The 16,836-nt window shown below is 28.8% G+C and overlaps 2 protein-coding genes across 2 annotated transcripts in view; one reads left to right on the forward strand and one right to left on the reverse strand.

The window, feature by feature from the left end:
* LOC107437796 (DNA mismatch repair protein Msh3) overlaps positions 1–8,319 on the reverse strand; it is a 45,343-nt gene extending 37,024 nt beyond the window's left edge. The window contains exons 1-3 of the mRNA XM_043040836.2: positions 8,047–8,319; positions 4,677–4,948; positions 322–430 (exon numbers count right to left, since the gene is read on the reverse strand). Of these exons, the coding sequence (XP_042896770.1) occupies positions 322–430; positions 4,677–4,948; positions 8,047–8,178 (513 nt within the window). The 5' untranslated portion in view covers positions 8,179–8,319. The remainder of the gene's footprint in view (positions 1–321; positions 431–4,676; positions 4,949–8,046) is intronic.
* A 24-nt stretch (positions 8,320–8,343) lies between these two features.
* On the forward strand, positions 8,344–16,420 carry LOC107437814 (neuferricin). Its single transcript, XM_016049933.4, has 4 exons — positions 8,344–9,119; positions 12,382–12,522; positions 13,482–13,665; positions 14,717–16,420. Exons 1-4 carry the CDS (start codon positions 8,780–8,782, stop codon positions 14,928–14,930), a joined length of 879 nt encoding a protein of 292 aa, XP_015905419.2. The 5' UTR covers positions 8,344–8,779; the 3' UTR covers positions 14,931–16,420.
* The last annotated feature ends 416 nt before the right edge of the window (positions 16,421–16,836 follow it).

Consider the following 16,836-nt stretch of genomic DNA (forward strand, 5'->3'; position numbering starts at 1 on the left):
TGGGGCAGGTGGGGCATGGTCCAAAAAAGGTTGGGAAACACTGGTTTAATTTCTTTAGATTTATTTAAAGATAATTCTTTTATTAGAGAAAAGGAAGATTTATGCTTCATTTCTGGCAACAGTGGTTCTTATAATTTTTTTACCACTTCATTTAAATTTTTTTTATAAGCAACTTTACATTTTATGTTTAAATTAGCTTTTCTAATTAACATTTGGCCAGTTTTGAGACTGGTACCAATTTTTGAGCACTCAAATAAAGTTTTAAATCATATTGCAAAATAACAATTCTTCTAATTTTTTTTTAAGTAATGAAGTACTTACTTCGGCATCTTCGTCAAAAAACTTGTATTTGTAACCACATTCAATCAGCAATATTGCATCAGGATAATTATGCTTAAATTCTAAATATTGTTTCTCCAATGGAGTGTATCTAAAATTTAAATAAATAATTAAGTAATTTTTAAAATAAATTCAAATATTTATAGTTGAATAATGTTCTAAAATAAAACTAGTCCTAAATTTTTTAATGGTAAATTTATATATAATTTCAACCAACAATATTACATCAAGATATATTTGCTTGAATTCCAAATATTGTTTCTCCCAAGGAGTGTGTTAACAATTTTAAGTAAATATTTAAATCATTTCAAAATAAATTCAAATATTTGTATTAGAATAACGACCTAATTATAAAAACATGTATAAATTTAAATGGGGTACTAAAATAAAATTTCAATTTTTTTTGTTTTTTTGTTGTTTTTAATTTGCATCACATTTGACATTATTTAAATAAAAGTAAAAAATTCTAAGAAAATTAAATAAATAACTGAATAATGATAAACCTAAATGAAAATTATCAAAGCAAATGATAAGCTCATGATTCTAACAATAGTTATGGTTATTGCTCGAGTACATAAAGCCTTGATATTTTTGACTGATCTAAAAAAAATTTGTTGCTTTTTGTATGATCTTATCTGTAGTGATAAATTTTTAAAATTTCTATGTGATACATGCTGAGTGCTTTATAACTGTCCCCACCGTCTAGCCTTTAATCCTCACCAAATAATCCTCACAATCCTCACCAATTTTTGTCCTCACCAAATAGCTTTTAATTTCTTAAGGAGAAATTTGAGAAATAAAGACTTCTCTTTTAGAGTAAGTCTTTATTCTCTCAATTTCTTCCTTGATATTGATTCATCAAGTTTGCATAATGTTTTTACCCCTTTTGAATATTATTTCGTGACAATAAATGTACATGTTTTTTTAATTTTGATAAGGAATTTAAAAACACCTATTAAAGATGACGATTACAAAAAAATTTGTTTATACACATGTAAAAGTATCCCAGCAACATCCCACTGTGAGCCAATGACAAAGAAATGGATTGTTTACAATATTAATTTTGGTCTACATAAAAAGTTTTAAACAGTAAAACCTTTACTTCAAATAAGGAGATCAAAATTCACTTGGATCAGCTTATTGCCAATAACAAAAATTGAGCGTGGAATCATACTACTGCTAGAAAGATGGCAAAAGGAATGATGGTGAACGATGAATGAATGATGAAAACAAAAAAAAAGGACAATATATAATTCAATAAAATATTTATTCAATTTAAGAAAATCATCTTTCAATTTCATAAGGGAAAAATAAAATTACTTCCCAAATAACCCAATATATTTAAGGCTAGAGTAGGAAGTAATATTTTAGTCTTAAACTTTATCTATTTTAAAAATAATATGCACGACAGTAAAATATCATTAATGTTTTGTTGTAAAAAAAGATATAGGTTGTTCCTAAGAAATGATGAATGATTTAAGAAAAAGAAAAGATCTCCGGGATTATAGTCACCTTTGTGTCTCAGACAGTTGTATGCTTTGCACACCAGCCACTTTCACCTTCTAGACCAGGGATGGGCAAACTATGGCGTGCCGGAAGGTTTTTATCCGGCCCATGGATAGAATTTTAACTTACCGATCAGTAGCGAATGTAAACAATATACAGTATACATCCATTTTCTTATCATTTTGTTTAAAGCTATTTTTGTTCTTTCTTTCTTAACAAAGTACTGATCTTTTTACTTTCTCTATTTTTGTTCTACAAAAAATAAATTGATGAAAGTAGTTAGCACAGATAGCTTCAATTGGTGGAATGTTAAAAGCAGAAGTTCTCTACAAAAAAGCCGTAGATTGGCTCCAACGAGTGTTTGTCTTTCTTGAGGAGCACACATATGGAATCTAATATAGGTGAATTGTTCTTCACATGTGGTACATTGCACATTTTAAGCTCCAACGAGCAGATTTTTTGGCTGGCGCGAGTTCTAACATTATTTATTGCGTATGGAAAGATTGCACACATATAACATCATTGTAAATAATGATGTAATCATTAAATTTATAAAATGGCTAAGAATTCAGTGCCACATGTTCAATGATGAATGGACTTAAAAACATTCTTTTACTGTTGTAAAAGATGAACCAGTATGTCTCATCTGCAATAAAGCTGCAGCAATTTTTAAAGAATACAACATTAACTGACATTTTACAGCCCAGCACAAGAATGCAAACCACGAAGCAATGTCTGAATGTGAAAGAAGACAAAATACAGAAAGTGTTCTTAAAGAATTATCAGGCTGACAAAATTTTTTCAAGCAGATGAGCAGTGTCCAAGAAGCAGTTATGCATGCAAGTTACATTGTAGTATAAAATATTGCAAAAAATAATAAATATCTCGGTGATGGGGAGTTTGCTAAACAATGCTTCGAGTTTGTGATGTTATATGTCCAGACATGAAAAATAATTTTGAGGTTGTAAGTTTATCACGAAAAACGGTGACATCTAGAATCGAAGCCATCGATAAAAATTTGACATCACAATTTGAGTCAAAAATTGCACTATTTAAATTTTGCTCAATAGTTATGGTAGAAAGCACTGATATGATTGATACTGCTCAATTAGTGTTATTTATAAGAGGTGTTGATGAGAACTTTGAAATTACCAAGGTACTGGCAAGTTTGCATTCTTTAAAGGGAACTAAGGGAAGGGATGTGATATTTTTCGTGAGTTTCAAGAAGAGTAATTAAAAAATTTTTTTTATGGCCACTTTGAAAGTGCCATAACAAAAAAGTTTAATATTTCGACTGATGGGGCACAAAATATGGATTCCATATCTACAAATAAATCTGGATTCCATGGACTCTTTAATCATAACTATCTATACACCAAGATGCTCTGTGTAAATCTGCATTGAATACAAAACCTGTGCTTGATGCAGTAGTAAAGCTTGTTTCTATTCGATACAAGATTTTCTTCAGTCTGTGCAATCTGAATACTCTAATGCACTGTCTTACATGAAAGTTAGGTGGCTTAGTGCATGATGTGTTTTTGAGAGAGTTTGGCAGCTGAAGGAGGACATTGTGTCGTTCTTCCATGGGAAACAGTCTTCAGCAGAGTGCGAAATATTAGAAGATTTTTCACAGATCTTTGTCATATGAACAACTTGAATGTTAAAGATGCAAGGGAAAAATCAATTCATCAATGATATCTGGGCCCATTTCAAAGCTTTTAAACTGAAGCTTAATCTGTGTGTGGGGCAGCTAGCTAAGAACAACTTGTCTTATTTCTCGAGGTTAAATTCATAAGTAAATAAGGAAAAGCTTAAGAATTATGAAGATGGCTTGAAAAAACTATTTGGAATTTGAATGCACATTTCATGATTTCAGTGCCATTCAAACAGAATTAAATATTTTGCAATGCCTTTCAAAGTAAATTGTAGAACAGTGAGGTCGGATTTGCAGCTTGAATCAATTGAGTTGCAATCTAACAATCATCTGAATTAGTTGTTTCTAAATATGCCAAAGTTTGAGTTTTACAAATCATTACCAAAACTAGTTTCCAAAATTCAATATCTCATGCCTAGAAAATCAATGCTATGCTTGCAATGCTATACTTTAGAAAAAATCCCTTCAGAAGTAGACTAATAGACAAGCATTTAGCCCCGTTCCTCAAAATAAGCACATCTCACTTCGAACTTCAATATAAGGAACTTTTAAAAATGAAATTGCAATTTAATTTATCTCATTAAATATTTAAATTAAAACTTGTAAATCGTTTTATTATTATTGCAGAAATTTTTACATGGCCCACCAATTTTTTTTCTCTAGATTTTTTGCCCTCGACCAAAAAAGTTTGCCCATCCCTGTCCTAAAAAGGTACCCCACTGATTTGAAGCTGGATACTCAACTTCAGATTGATGGGTAACAGGAGGTAAAGGCTTCAAACTTCTTCACAATGACTTAACTGCTGTGACATCATAGCTTGGATAACATAATAATCTCCCTAAAACTCTCTTTTTAATTTATTATTATTTTTTTTTGTAAAATACTAAAACCACAAAACATTTTAAAATAAATTCAAAAAGTTTTAATTTGTATTTTCGAAGACAGAAAAAAATACAAATAACTAATAATTTGATGGGAGGTGACCTATAATACAAATAATTTGTTTTGTTTTTTTTCTTCCATAAAAATAAAGGATAAATTATAAGAAAAGAAACAAAAAACCAAATGCGGTATGAAACTATGTAATTTATTATTATGATAGGTATAATTTTAATAATTAATGCAAAAAAAAATATTTATAATTTTTTTTGAACAATGAACTATACTGATGACATACTTAACATCCTTCGTGAAGCAATTTTGTGATTCCTTTTCTAAAGTTGAAGAACGTTTCTTTGGAGCAACAACCATACAATGTGATGGACTTTTTTCAGATAGAACTCCATCATATTTTTCAATTTCAGCTTTCCTTGGACCTTCAACATTATTTCTTGCTGAGTATGATTTTATTCGAGCAATGGTAGATTCAGTGAGTTCATAATTTGAAGAAGAATCAGATGCAGTTGCTTCAGGGTGTAGCTTTGGGTTTTTTTTCAATGGTACATTTTGCTTTTGCAAATAAAAAAGAATTTTAAGTTGTAAAAAATTTACAAGTATAATAAATTATTAATCACAGAAAGAAAGAAAAAAATATCATGAATTTTCTACCATAAAGAAAAAGGACATCTTCAAAGACAATGAACATTAAAAAAAAAAAAAAAGGAAAAATTTTTCTGAAGTATTTTGTTACATTTAAGATATTTTAGTGGGCCTAAACAAAAGTGATAATAAATTTTTAAAAATATCAAAGATCTTGACAATATCTAATTTTGAGAATAGAATTTAAAATTATGAGGTAAGTACTTATTGGTTATAGGGACCATATATATTGGTGGCTGTATTTTTGAGTTGTAATCAACAGAAACATTGGTAGATTCATTTTATCTAATTTTTCATTTGTTGCAAACACAGAAGAACTAGGCAGTGATATCATGAAATTTTAAAAATATAGATGATTGTATACATATCCATTAAATATGTTCATACATTTTGTATGAAATAAAAACAAAATCATGATGTGAGAAATAAATAAATTTAAAATGACTTATTATTCTCTACAAAATAAAATGTGAATACATCATTTATAACCAATCAAATATTTTTTAAGCCATAATTCAACATATATTTTTTCATTAAAGCAGGGGTCGGTTCAGACATTTTGTAAAAGGTCTCGTTTTTGCAAAATTGCGAAAAAACTACTCATAATTTGTGAATATAAAATAAGCATTAAGTCTCATTCTTTTAGCCAGGGTCCTGCTTTTGTGAATTTGTGCAAATAGGGTCCTGTTATTGCAGAAAACATTTTCAAGAAGTTTTTAAATGGTAAATAGATACAAGATTCTGCTCAACAATTGCTGCTACTAAATTAGAGATGCAACACACAAATATTTGGTATCAGCCTATACTGCTCAACACAGAATATTCATTTCGGATAAATAATGGAAACAAAATCACTCACATTTTTAATAATTTCAATTGAGATATTTTAAATAACACAACTTAGTAATGTATCACTTTTAATGTGTTACGCATTAAGTAAACTTAAACAATTCTTAAATTTATAATATTTTATTTAAAAAATTGCCAGAAATTAATTTTTATTTACATAATATTCTATTAATTAATTTTATGAATAAATATAAATTGTTTAATTATTTATTTACAAAAAAAAATAATAATAATGATTTAATATTNGCGCACACAATGTTTGTAAAAGTAGAAATATTTTCTTAGAATACTACATTTGGAATTTAAACTTAGTTTGTCTCAAAACGTTCTTTCCCCCCTCCCGGGAAGGGTTTATTTGATTAACAAAACAATAATGAAGATAAACAATTTGTGAAAAGTCCGATTGAAAGATAAATTATTTTGTGAAGATTCTGTTAATGGACCCAAATTTCTACTAAACAGACTCCTGATTACAAGAAAGATTTTCATATCAATACCTGGGTCAAAATAATCAATAAGCATTTATGACTTCTAGAGGATTGCTGTGAGAAACTAAAGAAACATAACAGAAGAGGACTACGGCCAACTCGAAGGGTAGGGACAGGTGGGGTAAGGTGCATGCATGGGGTAAAGTGGGTATATGTTAAAAAACATATATTTTCGCCGTTTGAGTTGATATAATTTATTGAATATTATTAGAGACATTTACTGGGATAGCGGCAAGTATTTTTATTTCAGATTTATAAACTGATAAAAAGATTAATGCTTACAAACTATCTGCTTATGTTTACTATATAAAGTATGTTAGTTTAAGGTATTGATGAACTTTCTTCTAATACCATTAAGAACTGTCAAAAACTATTAATTTTAGTTCAAACCTGTACATGGACATCTAAAGAACAAATCAACGTAGAAATTTAAGAATAAATTTCAAAATTACATTTATTATGAATTGTTTTCTGAGTTGGGGAAAAGCGGGTTAGGCTTCAAGTGTTGTTTGATAGGGGTATTTGTTTACTTGTGTTAGCTTTAGTAAGTATCTAATGCTCAATATTTAATAATGAAGCAGTAAAAAAAAATTTACTTGTTTGATTATAGCCTTACGTAATAATTTTAATGCAGAAAACTAAATGTTTTTTAAATTTTATTTTTAAAGGCAATAATAATAAGCGGAATAACAATATAGCACAGTCTTTTCATGGAAAACTAAACAATTTCTTTGAAATAATTAAATTCAACAAAAATAAATGCCTGTTATAAATAGTAAAAACACTTACAATTGCTACAATAGTTATTAATTTTTCTAGCTTTTTAATGAAACTGTGAAGTATACTGCATCTGAAGTGAAATCTAATTATGATAGCCATGAACATACTCTTTAATTTAATAATATGAAAAAAATATATTCTTTAGCATTTGTTTTTTTTATATATAACAATTGTACATTTATTTAAGAGCATTTTTATTTCTAAAACAATATTTTGATATGTTTTTAGTGAAACATATATTAATTTTAAAACTCTACCTACTTTACCCTATTCTGGATGTAAAGTGGGTTTATTGAAACTTCCTCTTTTGAATTCATTACCGTAAGAAAATAATCGAACAAAATAGATAAGTTATGCCTCATATTTAATCTCAATGAATCCTATTTACATATATTAAAATTTTCTGTAAAATAAATTTAATAAATTGGTTATAGAACCCATTTAAAAAATAAAAAAAACTAGACTATAAACTCCCAGCAAACCTCTAGGAGATATTTTTTTTAAATATTGGTATCAGTTTATGCCAACTACTGGAATAAGATGGAATTCAAATTGCAAAAATTTAAAAAAAAAACATGCTGAGGTGGCTACAAGTTATATCCTTTAAATTGATCCCCTACTAGAATGTTTTAATTCCCCCCTTTTATTAAAAAATTTCTGCAGATTTTATTTCCCTTTAGTGCCTTGGTAAGGAGTGAACTGGTACCGATGTGAAAATATCCCGAAATATATTTTAAAATTTGGGAAAACTATTTAAATTCCTATTAAACTAATAATTTTTTATGCAGAAAAAGTCGAAAACTTGGTTTGACCGAATAAATAACAAAAGTACCCGAGTATTCGTTTCATTCCTTGCTGGCAATAAAAAGAGAAATTATTTCAAATACTTACGATATTATCTGGCGTTTCATCAATCTTTCGTCTTCGCGATATAGGAGTGGATTCTGCCGAAAAAAACTTGGAAATAGACGGCTGATTTCCATAATTTTTCTTATCGGCGACAGCTTTAATTTTTCTATTCATTTTCACAATAAATGAATATTAATCTTTTGAACTAAATATTTATATTCTCAAACATTATAAAAACTATAATTATTTCTTTCTTCTCAAATATAATGATTAAAGTTAATATTAATGATTCTATTTCAAAGCATTTTCATAAAAATGGAAGAACGACAGCAGAACACAGAATGCATGATTGTTTTTAGATTTTGTTTGTTTAGGTTCAAGCATCAAACGATGAGCCTTTATAAAAGATATATTTTTGCTTAGAGCTTTTACTGTCTAAACATTGACACACGTTATTAAATAAGTTTTTTTCATTAAATTATATTATTTTTACTAAAAATCAGTTATAAAAGTACTTTTCTAACATTATTTAGATTATTTTGTTATTTTTTTTAACGCACTGTCTTGGCATCTGGTTTTACAGAATTCGGTTTGAAATCTGGAAACGAATACGGAAAACAGTCACCTGGGCTGTCTGCTAAAGGTAACGTAAATAAAGAAGGTGATATTAACTTCAGGTCAAGGGTTTTTTGATAGACGTTAAACGGGCCGAGCTTTTATAACTGAATCTATCAAAGGTCATACGTGTTTCATTTCTTTCACAGAAATAGACATAATGGGCTCCAGTGCAATAACCACTATTACAATTGGTTTGGCTTTATTACTAGGTGTAACTTATTTCAAATACGATGATACTTTGAACCATTATCTTACAAGTTTAGGTGTTCCGAAAGATTATTTAAAAATCATGTTTCCTAAAATATATGAAAAACAAAATGATGGGGCTGGGATGAATAGTAAAAACAAGCAGATACTTCTCAGGCCTGAAGAATTAAAAAATTATGATGGTGGACCAGATAGTAAAGGACTTTATTTAGCAATTTTAGGAGAAATTTTCGATGTCGAAAAAGGAGCCCAGCATTACAGGCCTGGTGGAGGATATGCATTTTTTTCAGGTAATTTTATTTTTTTCATTTTACTCACTTTATATTAAGATTTATGATATTTATTTGTAGTTTATAATGACATCAATACACACGTAAAATTTGTTGTTCATGCATATTGCTGTTATAATTTAATGATATATTGTGCAATTGCTTTTGTGATTCTATTATATTGGCTCCAAATTGTAAGGCATTTTAACTTATTGGCCCAGTAGCTAACTGATCAGCTAACAAACTATAATTTTGCAAAGTTTTCATACTTTTAATTTTGGAGGATGATTCCTGTATCTGTACCTGCAATGGAAGGGGAGAAATTAAAAAGATATCATATTAAGGATAAGTACATAAGTAGCTGCCACCCATGGACAAACCATTTTTTTAAAAACATTTTGAAAGTTAAAATACTTTTAGTACCTTGTCAAAGGTAACTTGCATAGATATGTACAAATATTAAAATATACCTGTTTTGTTGCTCACTGTAAGTTTTAGAACAAAATTTGTATTATTAATTACAATTAAGGCAATGTTTCCATACTGATACTGTTCAGGCTTACTGAAAATGCCGTGTGTAATTGCCAAACTCTTATACTTACATAAAATTGAAATATATTTAAAGTAGATTGCCCAGATATATATATATCAGTTTTACCCTTTATTCTATTCTGTGGCTTTTAATAGTGTCTTTCATTCCACTGCTCAATTGTCCCCAAAACTTGCTGACCATTTGGTCCCAAGTAACGATACACGAATCTTCCTACAATTGAAATATTCAGTTTCATAAGTTTTCTCAGTTCCTATGATTCTTCTTCTAATTTTTAAAACTTACTTACAATGCAAATTTTAATATGTAACCAAAATCAATTATTCTGATTAGATAATTGTCATGTCAAGTCTTCTATTGTGAGGTGTATCATTGATGTTGGTTTGACAGTTTCAACCTGTGAATCATAGTTTGATTACCCCTGGACACACTATAAAATTTCAATAATTTAAGTATAATGTAAAAATTTATGCAAAGCTTTTAAGTAAACCATTCATAATAAATAATTCTGCCGAAGCGACAAAGACTTTAAAGAAATTCATTGCATCTATGGCTGGAATAAAACAAGACATTTTTAAAAGTGCTTCATCCAATTGAGATTAGTAATTAAATTTTTTTATAATGGAAGCACTATGCATTTGTATTAAATCAATCAATTGTTTTGAATATATTTATTAATATAATTTTAGTGTTTTACTCTTTTATATTAATTCTTTGATTATTTTGGAATTTTGAAACTATTTACTATTTAGAAGGTCAGGGAAAGTACTCATAGTTAATATGTATTTTAAAATAAATTGTATAATTGTACATGTAGATTTTTTTCTTATTAGTCTACTAAATGGTATTTTTGGACTACTAAATGTGGTCATTTGGGTCCTTAAATTTTCAATGCTGGTGTGATCCATACATACACATGAAATTTACATTCATGTGTGTAGGATATGAAACCGAAATTATGGAGGTAAGTGGTGAGAATATACACATATTTAATACAACTCATACGAAATCCTCTCAAGTATATTAAATTCAATTAATAATAATATGTTTTAATAATATGGCTGAGTTTGTAATAATATGGCCCGGTGGCTGAGTAGCAGCGCTTCGCACTCTCATGCTACAGGTCCTCGGGCCGGGTAAGGTTAGCTCAGCCTTTCATCCGCTCAGCGGGTCAACAAATGAGTACCAAGAATGTACGGGAACTAAACACTGGGGAGTTCCGCTTTCGGCTGTCTTCATAACTGGAACATTTGCTCCTGCACCCCAGAGCCCAAGGTTAAGAAGACTGAGATGTGTTCAGTAGGCCTTGGCACTCTATGGGCTGTCGCTCCACTGAGTTTAGTTTATGAGTAATTTTATTCAAAATGGAAAATACAAAGAAGTTACCATCCATAGTTCAAGATATCCTGAATTTGTTTAGTATAATGATTGTGCTTTATTCTCCACATAAGCTTTGAAATTGCGAAGTAAAGCATGACAATGTTAACTCACTTTTCAATTTTTATTTTGTTGCGATATTCAGCCTTTTGAATAGCAAGCGTTGGAACCCAGCTTGAAGTAGCAAAAGAGATAAGAACTCTCATAGCTTTTCCATTAAGGACTTGTCTTACGTATTCCTAAACTTCATACCCTCTTTCTTTGAGTTTCGTTTTGTATTAAATAATAATAGATTACTATTTGAAGACTGATATTAGATTTGAAGTTATGAACATCTTGTAGCACTATCCTCTTGCTGTGTAGCAGCCCGGAATGTTGGTATACACACTTTGGGTATATTTGTGTATTGGTAACTGTATTTTCCAAAGCCTCAAAAGGATTTTCAACTTGCAAAATTTAAAAAAACCCAAAGACATGCAAAGGTTTGCCTTGGGGTGACTATAAGTTATTATTCCCTTAGAATTGGTCACCTTCTATGGTGTTTTTGTACTCTCATGTGGGCAATTGTCCCGAAGTTGGAAAAACTTAATAATTATTATGATTATTTTGTACAGGTATTGTTGTGGAAATCTTCCTTTCTTTGTCAATTCATCTAAAAGATTATTACAATGCAAACATTTAAGTAAATAATTTGTAATAAACTTATTATATTAGCAATTTAAATTGTTGTTTTATTTATTATTAATATTTATTATTTCAATTAGAATGTTAAAAATATTACAAGTTTTAATATCACAATCTTTTTTTTTTATTTCAGATTAATTACATAAAAGTTTGACTATAGTATTTAGGTACTGATTAAAATTGGATCATTTTTCCCTGGATCTCCAGTTTTTTTTAAAAACTTTCTTTATTTTTAATCCGGATAATAACATTCTGTAAGAAGCAAATTAATCATAAACTTTTCATGATTGTTTTGAGATTTTTTATTTTATTAAATTATACTGTGTGCTAGTTGTTTTAATAAGTTGTTTTTTATGGTATTTAATTTCTGTTTAAAAGTTTTTTCGATTGAAAACAAAACTACTTAAATATTTTTTGTCTAGGATTTGAAATTAATTTTGAATAATCTTTCCATGCTTTCTCAGAAGTTTATTTCTTATTGTATACTAATTAAATAAACTATTAATTTGCATTGTTTTCCAAGGTATTTTCTTTTGTTTTTCTTTGCTCTATGATAAACTGCATAAGAGTTTTCCCTAGGCTGAAATGTAAAAACCAATTATGTGTTACTTTTTAAAAAATTTCATTATAAAAATAATTTTGTTAATTATTTGCTAAATTACTTTTTTCTAGGACGTGATGCAACTCGTGCTTATATAACTGGTGATTTTAGCGAAAAAGGTTTGGTTGATAATATTCTTGATTTAAAAGATGATTCTATTGCAAGTATTGAAGACTGGATATCTTTTTACAGAGATGAATACAAATTTGTTGGTAATTAAAATCAAATTATGCATTTATAAGAATTTTGTATGTATTTTTAATTAAAATTTGTTTCCATTTATACAGTGTTGGTGGATGGCATGCTTAAGTAAGGAATATAAATAAAAATGTGAGAATTTAAATACAAGGAAAACAAAATCAAAAGATATGCTTGTTAGCAAACACTGCACTTCATCAGGGGACACACCACCCTGCCAACATGCTGGACCCTTTCTGTTGTCAGTGGTGAAACCAAAAACCGACAGTGCTCCGAGATATTTAAATTCTCGCATTTTTCTTTATATTGTTTAATTAAGACAATTTTGGTTGTAATTGCTTTTTACATATTTCCATTTTGACTTATGGTTTTTAAATTAAATTTTGTTCTTAATTTTTATTTAACTCTGTTTTCATACTTTGGATGCTTAAGTAAAGGTCATAAAATGTACATACATATATATATAGAGGGAGAGAGAATATTTTTTTTGTGAAGAAATTTGTATAATTATTTAAAATGTATAAGAAGAAATATGTAAATGTAAAGAGAACAATAATAATTTAAAATGTAATGGAAAATTAAAACCTTGAAATTATAAAAATATTGTCAGTTGACAGGTTTTTGACTTGTGTCATTTTTTGATAATTCTAACCCTGGATAAAACTGTTTCTTCAAAAACATAAAAAGAATTGTATTTATGTAATTGTATAAATATTGCTATTTACATTTAATTATTCACATTCCATGTAATTTATTTCTTAAAATCACATATTAAATAGTTTTTTTCTTATGTTGTTTAAAATGTGTCTGAAAAGAAAAAAAAATCCTTTAAATAATAAATATAAACTTTGAATCAAAAATCTAAACTATTTTATGAAGTATATCTCTTCATTTTATTTCTTATATGCATGTTTTGTTAAAATAAATTTGGTTTCTATTTACCTTAAATTAAAATGCATTACTTTGTTTGAAGGTTACGTGGTTGGTAGATACTATAATGAAATTGGAGAGCCAACTCAAGAGTTATTATCCATAAAAGAGAAACTTAACCATGCTAAGAAAAATAAATACACAGAGGAGAAAGAATATAATTTCCCACCATGCAATTCGGAATGGAGTAAAGAAAAAGGCAGTAAAGTTTGGTGCACCAAAAAGAGGTATTTTTTGATAGGAAAAAATTTTAATATTGTGGAGGCTTTATTATTTTTAAGTTGTCAACTTTTACAATTTAAATATTGATGAAGTATTTAAGTTTGTAAATAATAACATACTAGACTTAAATACCATATATTCTGGTGTATAAGTCTATCTTTTATATCCTTAAAATTGTTCGAAAAGTAGGGGGTCGACTTATACACCGTTAATAAAATTGGCCATTCATTGATTGTGAAATATTGATGCATTATAAAGATTGAGCTAGATATAAATAATTCAGTATCAATTAACATATTTTATTTCCCTTTATTTATAATGTTCATCTCTGAATTTTTATAAGTTATTGGATTTCTATTTAGTTTCTAATTTTCTTGACAATTCTAACTTCTGCACTAAAAGAAATGAATTTAGTTTAAATGATATCTTTAGTTATAAATGTTAGTGTTTTTATTTTAAATGATTGTTTTAGTTTTAATATTTTAATAATTTTAGGATAAATGATTTGATAAATTTCAAATACTATGTAAAAATTATTTTGACAGAATGGTTATTTTATTTTGTAAGCAATCTGATTATCAAAGATAAACTTACTTACAAGGTACATAGCTATATTAATGCTATTAAAAACATAATTAGTATAAAATCTGTGCCTTTTTTTATTGAGAAAATAATGGCATGTTTTGTGATCAGGGTTCTATTCTAAAATGGGGAGTAAGAGGTACAACCAAAGTAACAAAATAATTCAAAACTGCATTTTCTTTTCACTGACTTATCTAAGCTAAATGTAATACAATTTTAAATTATATTTTAATTTTGTATTAGAATGCAGTTTTGAATGCAGTTTTGAATTAGTCAGGTTACTAACGGTGCCCAAATCACTTGGTTCACAATGCTTAGGACTTTTTTTATTTCTGTTAAATTTACCTCCTAGTGCATGAAAATATCATCTTTAGAGTGATATTTTTATATTTATTTAGAGTGATATCCTTTTTTTTTCGCTCATTGTATATGCATGGAGGTTGTAAATATAGATTTTAAATTGAACTTTTTCAGTGGTGGAGTTGATCGCTCTTGGGTAGGCGTGCCTCGTCAATTGCACATAAAAGGCAAAGATGCTCGATGTGTCTGTGTGAAAAACCATGGACCACCTTCAACAAATCCTGATTCTGTTGATCATCGAGATCGTGGGGACTTAGATCATCCAGATTTAAAAGAATATCCTGGCTGCTCTGCTTCTTCAGATACTTGCTCAGTTGATCATCCATAATATTCCGATGATCATTCACATCATTCAACCATCATATCATTGTTTTATCTCCTCAAGATTATTAAATGAAGTGAAATGAGCTCATCGAATGTTTATGAAAGGAGTAACTCCCGTCCAAATATTTAACTTTTTATACTTTAATGTTGCTTTAAAGTAAGGGTCTTTAACTTTTACTAATATTCAAAGTGATCAAGGAGACTTAGATCATTCAGATTTAAAAGAATATTCTAGGTGTTCAGTTTCTTCAGATACTTGTTCAGTTGTAAAATAATATTCAAATGATTGCCCATTCTATCGTATCATTCTAATCTCAGTAAATGAAAAGTTCTATCATGTTATATGAAGCAAATAATCTCCTACCCAAATATCCAGCTTGTAATAGCTTAGCATAGCCTTATACAGTGAAACCTTTTGGGAGCAACCACTCTCTGTTCCACTGTGAACTTGTCGTTAATGGAGGTTGGTCGTTCTTAGGGGTTACCTCCATTGACTTCAAAATGTTATTGAAGGTACATGATTTTTCATAAACGATTTAAATTTTAGTCTGAGTTATTTTCTTGATGCGAAAATGACACTTGTGGTGGCATCATGAAAACCGGATCGATGATTAAAATTTACCGTCAATAAAAATGATCTGTACTGAAATAATTATGAATAAAAACAAATTTACCAATTAGAACTATTTTAAGTAAATGAGTAATTATGTTTTTCATTTAAGTTTGCATTTAATTTTATATCATAAAAAATAGTTAACTTTAAAAAATGAAAAGAGGCTTGTTTGTTTGATATGCTAGTTTTTTCTAAAATAACTTTTTTTAAAAATTTAACTTTCAATTCTAAAAATGAATCATTAATAGCATTGTCTTTAGTGCACTCTGACTGCAACGTTAGGTTGTAGATCTCTTTCAGAGATTTCAAAGAGAGCTCTCTAAATAAGAATCTCACATAAATATTTTGAACACCTTTTAATCTACTTATTTGCTTTGTTAATATTTTTAGTTTTGATATTTTTTCTTATTTCCTTATTTGACTTTTCCCAGCATTTGGTGCAGAGCTTTGCCCGGTTGCTGGGAGAGGTTTTGATGGTCTTTCCTAAAGATTTTTTTCAACACAAAGTTGATGGAGAAAATTCCGTGTCTTCCAAAAATGGTTGTAAATGGAGGAGGTCGCTACATAGAGATGATCTTTCTTGGAGGTTCCACTGTAGTAGATTTTTAGTTTTATTTTTAATACTGAAGGACCATATTAATACATTCCTTAAATTTCTTACATTCTTCAAAATAAGCATGATTCAGGGCATATGAAATATATTGCTATCTTTTTGGCACATTACTTTTAAACACACTAGCCTGGAAATATCGCAAGTAGGGAAATAGTGAGTGAATTTTTCTTTTCTTTCTTTTTTTTAACGGCAGGCATTGAACTTTTGTTCTTAAGCTCGGAAGATGCCAGAAGTGTTGTTTATTTAACATTACCCATTGGGCACCTGTGAACCCAAGTCACGGAGGTGAGCAACATTATCCACGCCACACTGTCAGAGATACCCGTTTATAGGGTGGGCCACATTCACACATCACACAATAGAGAACAACACACAGAGAGAAACATCCATGCCCTGAGAGGGATTCGAACCCACAACCATTAGCTTCACAGTCAGTCACACTGACTGCTCGGCCACCTGGCCGGCTAGTGGGGCTAAACTTCATTCTATCATTTTAAAGGAAGGGAGAAGAAAAGAATGAATTAAATTTAAAAATATATGTATAATAAACAATTAACTGGGTTTAAAAATTCATATATGATTCAACAACTACCTGCATTTAAAAATGCGTGTATGATACTTAACTAACCATATTAAGAAATACATATAGTCAACCCCGCTTAAAGGAATATGGGCTTGTACTAT

This window comes from Parasteatoda tepidariorum, chromosome 7, assembly GCF_043381705.1.
Source record: "Parasteatoda tepidariorum isolate YZ-2023 chromosome 7, CAS_Ptep_4.0, whole genome shotgun sequence".
Lineage (NCBI taxonomy): Eukaryota > Metazoa > Arthropoda > Arachnida > Araneae > Theridiidae > Parasteatoda > Parasteatoda tepidariorum.